The sequence below is a fragment of the Phyllostomus discolor genome, chromosome 1, assembly GCF_004126475.2.
Source record: "Phyllostomus discolor isolate MPI-MPIP mPhyDis1 chromosome 1, mPhyDis1.pri.v3, whole genome shotgun sequence".
In the NCBI taxonomy this organism is placed as follows: Eukaryota; Metazoa; Chordata; class Mammalia; order Chiroptera; family Phyllostomidae; genus Phyllostomus; species Phyllostomus discolor.
Window position 1 is genome coordinate 149,056,009 of NC_040903.2, and position 12,771 is coordinate 149,068,779.

General features: G+C 36.6%; 1 protein-coding gene across 3 annotated transcripts in view; it reads right to left on the bottom strand.

The window, feature by feature from the left end:
• LOC114492624 (neuroendocrine protein 7B2) overlaps positions 1–12,771 on the bottom strand; it is a 94,139-nt gene that overhangs the window by 74,048 nt on the left and 7,320 nt on the right. For all 3 annotated transcript variants that reach the window (XM_036031409.1, XM_028507042.1, XM_036031386.1), the window contains exons 4-8: positions 11,700–11,953; positions 10,963–11,126; positions 10,436–10,582; positions 5,361–5,435; positions 4,433–4,606 (exon numbers count right to left, since the gene is read on the bottom strand). In XM_036031409.1, the coding sequence (XP_035887302.1) occupies positions 4,433–4,606; positions 5,361–5,435; positions 10,436–10,582; positions 10,963–11,126; positions 11,700–11,953 (814 nt within the window). The remainder of the gene's footprint in view (positions 1–4,432; positions 4,607–5,360; positions 5,436–10,435; positions 10,583–10,962; positions 11,127–11,699; positions 11,954–12,771) is intronic.

Genomic DNA, 12,771 nt, shown 5'->3' on the forward strand with positions numbered 1-12,771 from the left:
CACCAAAAAACTGCTTGACCTAATAAATGAATTTGGCAAAACAGCGGGATACAAAGTTAATATCCAGAAATCAAAGGCATTTCTGTACACCAACAATGAAACAGCAGAAGCAGAGATCAAGGAAAAAATCCCATTTGAAATAGCAAAAAGAAAAATAAAATATCTAGGAATAAACCTAACCAAAGAGGTAAAAGACCTATATTCAGAAAACTACATAACGCTCAGGAAAGAAATCAAGGAAGACACAAACAAATGGAAACATATACCATGTTCATGCAGTAGAAGAATTAATATCATCAAAATGTCCATACTACCAAAAGCAATTTACACATTCAATGCAATTCCTATTAAAGTACCAATGGCATATTTCACAGACATAGAACAAACACTTCAAAAATTTATATGGAATTATAAACGACCCCAAATAGCTGCTGCAATTTTGAGAAAGAAGAGTAAAGTAGGAGGGATCACAATACCCGACACTAAACTATACTACAAGGCCACTGTAATCAAAACAGCCCGGTACTGGCATAAAAATAGGCACATAGACCAATGGAACAGAACAGAGAGCCCAGAAATAAGACCAAGTCTCCATGGTCAATTAATATTTGACAAAGGAGGCAGCAACACAAAATGGAGTAAAAATAGCCTCTTCAACAAATGGTGTTGGGAGAACTGGACAGCCACATGCAAAAATATGAAACTTGAGCACCAACTTACACCATATACAAAAATAAATTCAAGGTGGATAAAAGACTTAAATATAAAACATGACACCATTAAAGTCCTAGAGGAGAACGTAGGTAGGAAAATCTCAGATATTTCACACAGAAACTTTTTTACTGACTTGTCCCCTAGAGCAAGGGACATAAAGGAAAGAATAAACAAATGGGACCTCATCAAAATTAAAAGCTTCTGCACAGCTAAAGAAAACAGTATCAAAATTAAAAGAGAACCAACTGTATGGGAAAACATATTTGCCAATGATACCTCAGACAAGGGTTTAAGCTCCAAAATATATAAAGAACTTACAAGACTGCACTCTAAGAAGACAAAGAATCCAATTAAAAAGTGGGCAAAGGACTTGAACAGACACTTCTCCAAGGAGGACATACAGAAAATCCAAAGACACATGAAACGATGTTCAATATCGCTAGCTATCAGAGAGATGCAAATTAAAACCACAATGAGATACCACTTCACACCAGACAGAATGGCCATCATAAACAAAGCAACAAACAACAAGTGTTGGAGAGGTTGTGGAGAAAAGGGATCCCTAGCGCACTGCTGGTGGGACTGCAGACTGGTACAACCACTATGGAAAGCAGTATGGAACTTCCTCAGAAAACTAAAAATGGATCTGCCTTTTGACCCTGCAATTCCACTGCTGGGACTCTATCCTAAGAATACTAAAACACCAATTCAAAAGAACCCATGCATCGCAATGTTCATAGCAGCACAATTTACAATAGCTAGATGCTGGAAGCAACCAAGATGCCCACCAGTAAATGAATGGATCAAAAAACTATGGTACATTTACACAATGGAGTTCTATGCAGCAGAAAGAAAGAAGGAGCTCCTACCCTTCACAACAGCTTGGATGGGGCTGGAAAGCATTATGCTAAGCAAAACAAGCCAGGCAGTGAAAGACAAATACCATATGATCTCACCTTTAACAGGAACCTAAACAACAAAACAAAGAAACAAGCAAAATATAACCAAAGACACTGAAATAGAGGACAGGCTGACAATGACCACAGGGGAGAGAAGAGGGAATTTCATGGGACATTGGGAAGGGTTCACGGGAACAAACTTAAAGGACACATGGACAAAAATTAGGGGGAGGATGGTAATGGGAGGGAAGTGGGGAGGGTTGGGAAGGGTGGTGGATTGGGAGTAAAAGGGAGAAAACTGTATTTGAACAATGATTAAAATAAAATTTAAAAAAAAGAAAGAATGCATAAAGTCCTATGAAACTTGCTTTAGTAAGAATGTCCTCAATTTAAATGTTAAGGGTCCAAACACAAAATACCTTTGTTTTCCAAAGATTTATGGCTGATTGGTATCACCCTGTCTACCAGACCCTGACTTAAAAAGACCCCCATTATCCCAGAAATGTTATCGGTAAACCGTATCTCCTTTCTTTGATATGCATCCCTATGCAAGCTAGCTCAATAAAAGCCCATTGAGAGAGAGACAAAAGACCTTTCTCCTCTGAGAGACTCGTGAGCGGTTTCCTCACCAAGCAGATCTTGTCTTGGTAGACTTATTCTCATCCATGGTGGCCAGGGGGAGCTCTGCAGGTGGAGCACCCCACACTCATGGATTTTAGATTCATATTGTTGCCTTTATACATTAAAAATATATATTTTGCTGATAGAACATATTAAATTATACCTGAGAAAGTAGGGTCAAAGAAAAATGGTGAGTTAAAATAGGATTACTATTGTTGAACTTTTTGACTTTTGTATTTAGAAAAAAAATCCGTTTAAGCCCTGGCCAGTGTAGCTCAGTTAGTTGAAGCACTGTCCCACAGACCAAAAGGTCACAGGTTTGATACCTGGTCAGGGCACATAATCCAGGTTGTGGGTTAGACCCCTGCTTGGGGCACATACAAAAAGGTAGTCAGCCAATGTCTGTCTGTCTGTCTTTCTCTCTCTCTCAGCAATGAAAAAGTCCTTGAGTGAGGATAAATTAATTAATTAATATTAAAGACAATTCACTGATTAAACAGGCTTGTAACACAAGAATGTTTAACCTATTTTGGGGGAACTTAGAGAAAAAGAATCAACAGGTTCATCCTTGGGGAAGATGCTGTAATGCTAATAAGCAAAGGCTTTAGATGTGCCATTTGGAAAAAGCCCCCCAAAGTAGAAAAGGCTTTTTAAATTTAAAGAAAATACAAAGTTACTTTAAAAAAGTTGAAGTCTTCAAGCTCTGAATAATGAAAAAGCTACAGATGCAGCCTCAGAGTTCTTATTATTACACTTGAATGAACCATGGAGAACCTGTGAAGGACCAGAAAACAAACTGCTCTTCTGTTTACTTTTTTAATAAAACAAACAAGGAACCTGGCTGGCGTAGCTCAGTGGATTGAGCGCGGACTGGGAACCAAAGTGTCCCAGGTTCGATTCCCAGCCAGGGTACATTCCTGGGTTGCAGGCCATAACCCCCAGCAACCACACATTGATGTCTCTCTGTCTCTCTGTCTCTCTCCCTTCCCTCCCTAAAAATAAATAAAATCTTAAAAAAAAACAAACAAGGAAAATATAAACCTTTTAGACAACAGAAACAAAAAAAGAGGCTTTCAAGATCTCATAACTAAGCTAAGGAATTCAAAATGGAACTCTTAACATTGTCAGAAACCAATAATATTCTAAAAGAATCAGAGATCACTCACATTTTGACTAAATGTGAGACAAATATGAGACGGAGGACCCCAGGCTTAGTGACAGTTTCATTTCATTTTGGGTTGACCGTAAGGGTAATATGAGCCAACTGTAGTCTACACATGCTAAAGAAGCCAATTCAACCTAGACCACATTAACAAAAGTCTGATATTCGAACTGACATGGTAATATTATATTATTTTCTGGAGGCTCTGGTTGGCCACATTAGGAACATGTAGCACATTTGGAAGAAAATGGCAGGGCAGGTAAGGGATCTGCAAACCATGCTACAAGAACAGTATAAGCAAAGTTGTTTACAAAAGCTAATCCAGCATAAAACATTGAAAATATTACCTCCCCTGCCCCAAAAAGTGCAACCCACAATGGTACTCCATTGGTAATACCCCCACTCTGGATTCAGAGATGACCAAACTTCTGGCAACCTCAAGTCAACAGAAGACAGCAATATAGTTATTGCTATAGATCCAGGAGTAACTAAAGTAGAATTTAGGAATTTCAATTGTATAAAACCTGACCATCAATGCTATCCACGGAAGCCCAAACTTCCATGTCCCTCCGAGTTATTTCTCATAACTTTCAATGGGCATGGCCACAAAACACATACTCATTAATCATACTGACCAGTGCCCATTTTAAAATTTAGAGATCTTGCCCTAACCAATGTGGCTCAGTAGGTTGGGCACTGTCCCACAAAGCAAAAGGTCATCAGTTCGATTTCTGGTCAGGGTACATGTCTGGGTTGCGGGTCTGGTTCCCAGTTGGGGCACATATAAGAGGCAACTGATTGATGTTTCTCACATCGATGTTTCTCTCCCTCCCTTCCCCTCTCTCTAAAAATAAATAAATATTTAGAAAATAAAACAAAATATAAATAAAATTTATGGGACTTTATAAAAATTCAGATTTGATTTAAAAAAAAAAGAATTAAGCTCTGGTTTCTCAAGGATGGCATTAATGTGAAATAGCACTATGCCCAGAATAGGCACTCATGTTAATATTTACAACCCAATTATATAACTTACATTTGCTACCTGGTACTGGTGTAGAACTGGTACTGAAGAGATTACTTGGCAACAACTCAAAGTTAAAATTGTGCTTGATAGACTTCCTTTTCTTGCTTGAGAAGCCACAAGAATCTACTGGCAGTTTACGCTTAGCATTTGGTGTAAGAATCACTGGTGACTCGGATAGCGGGGCTGAAAAAAAAAAAGAAAACAATTTATCATTTCTTCCACAAAGTTGATAAAATAAAAAAGCTTTATAAATTTAATCTTACAAAGCTATTACCTAGAGCTAAACAAAGAATGAGATGATATGTTTACATTATCAAATGTTATATAAAACTAAATTAATACCTGCAATTCCATAAAATATAGGCAAGATGCAAAGAGGCAAGATTCTTAACACAGTATTGACTTAAACCAAATAGACTAAAAGGTGCATGTAATTCATATTAAAAATATTAACATAGGGAAGAAAACTATAATCAAGTAGTTAAAACAAAAACTGATCTAAATATTGTTTTTGCTTTTCATTTTAACTGAGTATTAGTTAATTTATTTAATCTGGAAAACAAAACACATGATTATATTGTCTGTTACTGAACTAAATAATTTCAGCCATAAGCAAGCTAAGATAAAAAAAACTGGAATATTCACTAATAAACTTCTGGCTCTAAAGTAAAAATATGATTGAGTTATTTTCACATGTTCAATAACATCTAACTTACAAGCAACAGGAAAGCATAATTTTGAAGACTAAAGATTTAACAATAGACTAAAAGAAATTCTTACTTAAAATTTTAGCTTCATTATATCCAATGTAATTAGCAAGACACTAACATAATAGCGCAGTATTATAGTATGGTATCCCCATTGAAAATAATGTTGAATTTGATTAAACCAAAATAATTCAGACATTTTCATTTAAATAAATATGTATAATACCTACCGATTCTTTCTTGTTGAGGTGTAATAGAGGGTGTTCTGTTATATTTAAGTTTATTTAGTGCTCCACTGACAAAATCTGAAATGCAAAGCATACATAATCATATAATCAATGATAATTTAATACTTACCTATCTTTCACCAATAATTCATATTGATATTTGTGGTCTTTTAGCATCTAGGTTTGTATCAACTTACATGTTTTGAAGGTAATTTAAGGTCATTTAAAAGGAATTATTTCAAAATAGGAAAAAACTAAATGATATATTTTTATTCCATTCCACTTATACTCTCAAATCTCTCTCTCAGAAAAGATATATGTACCAAATGAAATGTAAAGGAAATATTTATGATGTACAGAACAGTATGGAAGAGGAAAGCATCACTTGTTGAGGAAGGTAGGACATTGCAGCAAGAGAGAAAGCTTTGCAGGATAAGTAAACCTTGCCTGTGTTCTGAAGGATCAGCAGCTGCTGATTTGGGCTAGGTGAATAGCATATGCAAAGGCACATAACTAAAACAGGATTTATGCATACCAGAAACCAGTAGGTCAATGTTGCTAGAGCAGTGAGCAGTGGATGTGGTAAGAGATAAGCCTTCTATATTAGAAAGAACAGGGCCTGTTTGTCATTTTGAAAAACTTGAACTTCTCCAAAAGCAAAAGGGAGCAAAACTGTCTGATCTGCATTTCAGAAAAATTACTCTGGCCGCAGTTTAAAAGACAGACCTAAGGCAGCAAGCTTCCTTGGAGGCAAGCAAACTAGCTGAAGGTTCTTCTAAGTATGTCACTAAGTCATTAATCAAGTGTGTAATTTGTACCTACAATGTGTCAAGACCTGCCAGCTTTAGAGATACAACAGTGACCAAACCAGACATAGTCTTTGCCTTTAGGGAACTTACTCTCTGAGAGAAACAAACAACAAATAACCTAAGAAAATACTAAATGTATAATAACAAATGGATTAAGTGGTCTGAAGTTAAAATATAACAACAGATTTATACTAGGAAGTCCAAGGTGTCCCTTAGGTAGTGATATTTGAAATCTGAAGGAAGAATGAAAGCAGCCAGACAAGAGATGAAGGTCTGAACAGAGACAGGAACAGTGGAAAATGGAGGCAGGAATAAAGGTATTTAGGAGATCAAAGTTACAAGAGTTGAAAAGTACTGAAATGTAAGGATGAGGAAAGAGTAAATATAATAAACTCTTTTAAATATAAATATAAAATTCTGATTTTGATGACTGAGTAGACAAGAGAGCCACCAAAAGAAAAAGGAGATTGTAAAAGGAAGAGTTAGCATGTCTCTGACACTGCAATGGATATGAATTCATTTGCAGGACGATCCAGGCTGGAGAAGTAGATTTAAGACTTGTCAGCCTAGAAATAGTAGTTTTTAAAAAGGACGGTGAATGAGATCATTTTAAAAAGGGACAAAGAGTAGGAAGATCAGGTATGGAAGAATGGAACATTTAAGAGATGATCAGAAAAAACAAATCCAGAAAAATGAGACAGAACAAATGGCTTACAGAGGTAGGAAAATCATGAAAGCATAGCATTACAAAACAAAATCAAATAATGAAGAAAGAAAAAAAATTAGTAAGGAAAGGAAACAGTCAAGTGGTCAAAGAAATTCTCAATAATGTAGACCAAAAATATATACACTGAATTTAGCTATTGGGAAATTGTGATTTCAACAGGAATATTTTCATACACAAATATGCCCCCTAATTTTCAGTCACAATGAAACACAAAAATCTTCTAAATATGCAAATTTAACTGATTAAACACCAAATATCACTCAAAATAGTTATTTAAATTCAAGCTCAGCTATAGCTAGCTCACTTATGTATTGAGAAATCTTACACCCTCAAGTGAAATATGTACAAACCAGAGGAGAATGCTGAAAACCTCAATGAAGAGCCAAAATAGGCAATGCTCTAACTCGCAGGCAATGGATAACCACACCAACCTTTGTGAAACCAAGGCAGATAAACAAGATTAATATGAGAGAAGGGGAAAAAAGTGAAAAAGGCAAAGAGGAGAAACAAGTGCCAGAGCAGGAGAAGAAACAATGGAGCAACAGACTCAGCCACAGCAGATAACACAGTTAGACCAGCACAGCAAAATCAGGAGTATAGAAAGACAAGCCGTTCCCTCTACAATCTGAAACTGTCCTGCCTGCTTAAGGGGCCACACTGAAAGTACAGACCATCTCTCTAGAGAAAAAGAAAAGTGATGTCCTAATCCCTTTAATAGTCCCATGAACTCACTATTATGTATTTCAGGGAGTACCACACTAAGAATGGCATCACATTAATTAAACCAGCTCAGCACTGCATCACTGTCCACGAAAGACATTCGTTAGTACAAAGACAATGCAGAGGAACACACACACGCTCACATTCATAAGCAAGAATGGGAAAATCAGGAGAGACCAAATTCCTCTTACTTATTTTAAGAATTTGCTCATGGAATTCTGTATAGATTCTGGAACAATGCAATTATTGAGAATAGTCATATCTAGCATAAAATTAAGTTAGAGTAAATAACTCATATAATACACAGCAAAATAAAAGCTCTAGAGATTGGTTGTACAATGGGAATGTACTGAACACTACTGAAATGTATACTTAAAAATGGTTCAAATGGTCAATGTTACAGTTTTCCACAATTTAAAAAGAAGTCAAAAGATTCTTCAAAAGCAACTGCAATCAGATCACACTGACGTTTGTGTGGCATATGAAAGTCAGACACACAAAAAAAGGCAGCTAGCTATGCATAAAATAAACAGTGATGGTCTAGAACTCCTGAACAGTTTCAAATTGCTAATAAAATCGATGTATTTTATGATACTTAACAAATGCTATCAAACCTGTTTGAATAAAGTACCTCTGAGTTTAAGACAAATGTCAGTAACTCAACTTACTGTATTTATTCAGTAGTTTGTCTATTCAGTAAAAAAAAACAAACAAAAAAACTCTGGGTTGGATGCAATGATGTGTAAAACATGGTGCCTACCTTTAAAGAGCGTTAAATACAATAGGTAAAAGAGTTACGCACAACGAATAAATATAAAACCAGATGAAAACTATTAGAGTCTAGAATATTATAGAATGTTGAAGAAATTTCCATACTAAAAAAGGGAGGGGGAGGCCTGCTTGACAAGACATTTAGGCTGAATTTTGACAATTGGATATAATTTGAACAGCAGGAGTAGATGGAAGTAAAAAACATTGTATCAGTAAACAGTATATGCAAAAGAACAAAGTGTCTAGAAAATGATATAGAATGCAGTTTGACTACAGCATAGATTGCATAAAGGAGAAACAAGAAAGTACAAAGGCAGGCAAAGCTGCCTTTAATGTCAGGGTATAAATATCAGCATTCATCGGTGAAGGTTTCTGAAGAGGGTGTATGTGAGATACAGGATTAGAGTTACACATCAAGCATGTCAGCTTTGACAGCAATGGCAGGGCAGATTCAAAGAGGAGGCACAGAAACCAAGAAGACTCTTACAGAAAAGATGCAGTAAACACTGCAGGTAGAATCTTATAGAACGTGAAGACTGTGGAAATACAGATAGTAAGGTAAGAGCTAGGCATCAATGGCTTAAAGTCGTAAGTGATTAGAGAATGGCAGTGCTATTAACAGAAAGTGGAATTCAAGTAGAATCAACTTTAAAGAAGGTAAAAATGATTGTTTCAAAATGCTACCAAGGAAAAGCAGAAGTGAAGGTATATATCTAGCAGTTCTTTACTGAAGCAGAACTGATGCAGTTAAATAAAAAATTGTTATTAAATAAAGAATTTGTATGAACTGTTAAAAAATAGTAAAGTGGAACTGAAATTTTCGAGACAACAGTGAAAGGTAGAGATCCAGTGTGGATCTATTTAGATGAGATACCCGAAACTATAGGAATGAATGAAATCATAAAGGGAAGTAGAGTAATAAAGACATTCTGTGCCTGAGAATAGCTACATTTGGGGTAGGAAGTTTAATGGGTTGAATTGTGTCCTCTAAGACATATTTAAGTCCTAACTCCCAGTGCTTGTGAATGTGACCTCATTTGTAATTAGGGTCTGTGCAGTTCTACTCAAGTTCTGTTTTCAGCCACCTAGTTTGTGGTACTTTGTTACAGTAGCCCGAGGAAACTGATGCAAAAGGCATAAGAGAACTCTACAAAGGAAACAAAGAAGAAACAGAAGGCAATGCCATATAAGCCAAAAGATTAAAAAACTAATGCAATAGTTAATAATAATTTGTTCCGATATTCAAAACTAAATTTCTAAGACAATTAGGGAAGGTGTGGTCAGATTTCTTCATCAAGGAGATAAGAAGTCTTATAATTGATTTCACCACAATGGCATTCTGGGTCTTTTTTATTCTTCCTTGGTAATGTAATGTTCATTATTTACTTCATATTCCTAACTGATTCACATCACTTTAAAATCATGATCTCACACCTGGATTACTGCCACACATTTGTGACTGTTCTCCCTTCCTCCGAGTCTCAATTCTCCACACCAGGTAACTTTCTAAATTCTTTCAATCATATTATTCCTCTACTCATAAACCTTCAGTGGTTCTCCAATGGCCAGCTTAATATTCTAATTCTTTAGCCTGACATTAAGCTCACCAAAATATCATCTTAATAAATACTTCAATCAAATCACACTGGTTGTTTTACATAGTGACTACTTTTTCCTTACAAAAATCTTTTTTCATAGCATCCTTCTCATCCAGAATAGACTACAAGTACTCTGACCCTCTACCCAATCCCCCTAGAGCCTACTCATTCTTCAGGAAGGTTCAGTTGGACCTATTTGAAGAGTCCCTGACCATTATAGTCCTGGGAACTTTTCTCACTTGAACATATCTGATTTGTGCTAAGATCTAGCACTTAATATTAGATTATATTGCCATTTTTACTTTTCACATGTATATGTCATCTCTCCAACTATGCTGTAAGCACCAAAAAGGCATATACCATGGCTTCTGCTTCTTTATGTTCAAACACATTTCAGATAAAAGCAAACTGCTGTAGCTCCATAAAACAGACTGTTACTGCTACACTACTTACTTCCCACACTTTGTCTTCGCTTTCTCTTATAATCAATAGGTGTTTCATATTCGCCTTCTTCAAAGCCTTCCAATGATGGAGTAGCACAGAGACCTTCAACACCCAACATAGCTGGTATCTTTTCCAGAATAAAATCGGGAACATGCCCTAATGGAAAATGTTCACAATAAGATCTTTCCTCTACTACCCCTTGAAATGCCTAAATAGTACATAACCAATTTTCTAATAGTTGTTTGCATAGTTCATGGAAGGGGGGATCTCCCTCATTTAAACAAATCCCATTACTTAATAATGCAACTACAGCTCTGGCGGGCATGGCTCAGAGTGCTGGCCTGAGAACCAAAGGGTCACCTCAGGTTTGATTCCTAGTCGGGGCACATGTCTGGGTTGCAGGCCAGGTCCCCAGTTAGGGGCATGCAAGAGGCAACCACACACTGACATGTCCCTCCCTTTCTTTCTCCCTTCCTTCTCTTCTGTCTAAAATAAACAAATAACATCTTAAAAAAAATAATGCAACTACATCTTACCAATATCTGATGCACAATCAATAAAAGTCTGCACTACTGCAGCCTGTAACCGTAGCTTTTTTTCTGTGTTGGCAGACATTTTTTCATGTCCTCCACTTGTCTGAAAAAGGTTTGGTGCAAATATCACTGCAAGATTGCTACTATTCATCTTATTCTCACTGGACCTTAAATTAAAAAAAATTTATGAGATGGCGCCAAAGATAAAAAAAAAAAAACAGTTAAAATAACGTATTAAGTACATTTTGAAGATCTCTTACTTTACCAGTCAAGCACAAGTTAAGACACAGTTACCTTTTATCTACCCATCTTAATAATCGGCTTGAAATAAGACAACCAGAAATATACAGCTTAAATACATATATATCATAAAAATCATGCAAACCAGAATCTACACTTTGTTTTTCCATACAAATTGAACATGTTTGATTTTCAAACATACACACAGAAAATCTGAAGTATTAGAAGGCAGGAAGTTATGTCTAGAACAATCATGCTCACTGACAGCAGGGAAAAGAGACAAATTTGAAAAGCAAAACACAAACATTTTAAAAACACAATAATCTGAAACCATTCAGTGGACAAAGAATCCTATAATCACCAATAAGCTATTAAGGCATTCATAATGATCACTCTATGACAGTGAAGAAACAGTAAAATTGAAATTTATTATATATAAGAATAAATCCAGCTAACTGGGAAATTAAACTCATTCCCCAAGACTTTTAATTACTACTTACCTAAGAGAAACATTCCTGAGGAAGTTGAAGAAGTATCTTACTGTATCAGCAGTGTGGTCAGGCATAAGACAGGAGAGCAACAACGTAGCTTCATTCTTTTGCTCTGTTCCCAGCTCTTGAGCTTTGAGAAGTGCTTCATGCAAATCAGCTGGGAAAATGGGCTCTGGCAATTTCCTAAAAAACTGCTTAAGAAGTCCTGCAATATCACAAGGCAGTGCAGAGGACAGGCCACTGTCACCATGATCCAGTTTATTCTGAAATAAATAAAATAATCTTGAGCATTTGGGGGCTTAAGAGTATATTGCAAATAAAATATCCTTTCTTATACTCTGAAGAGATTTCTTTAATAAGTTTCTCTGAACTCTTGTTTTAATATATATCACTCCTTTTCAGAAGGCTAAAAATAATAAAATTTATGTTTTTTTCAGGTATAGGAGCAAGGACCATGAATGTGAAACTAAACTTTTAAAGCATTATATAAATAGCTTGACTGTGGTGATCATTTCACAATGGAGATGTAACTCAAAACATCAAGTTGTACATCTTAAATGTCTTGTGGAGAGACTTTTGGCCAAGATGGAGACGTAGGCAGACACACTGTGCCTCCTCCCACAACCAAAATAAGGACAACAACAATTTAAAAACAAAATAACAACCAGAACTGACAGAAAATTGAACTGTATGGAAGTCCTACAACCAAGGAGTTGGGCAGCCAGGCAGAGAGGGGTTGGTGCACAAAAAGCGGTGGCACCGGGCGCACAAGACACAAGCGGGCACCAGGACACCAGGAGAGGCTGGGGAGCGAGACAGACCATGCAACCCAGGGTTCCAGAGCCAGGAAATAAAACCTCAAGGCACCGACTGGGGACACCTGTGGGGGCTGAGGAGCAGGGAGAGACTCCCAGCCTCACAGGAGAGTTTGTTGGAGAGACCCACAGAGTCCTAGAACATACACAAGCCCACCTACATGGAAATCAGCACCAAAAAGGCCCAGTTTGCTTGGGGGAAGTGGCTGAAGGGACTGAAATCCAACAGAGAGCAGAGTCAGCGCCATTGTTCCCTCTCAGACCCT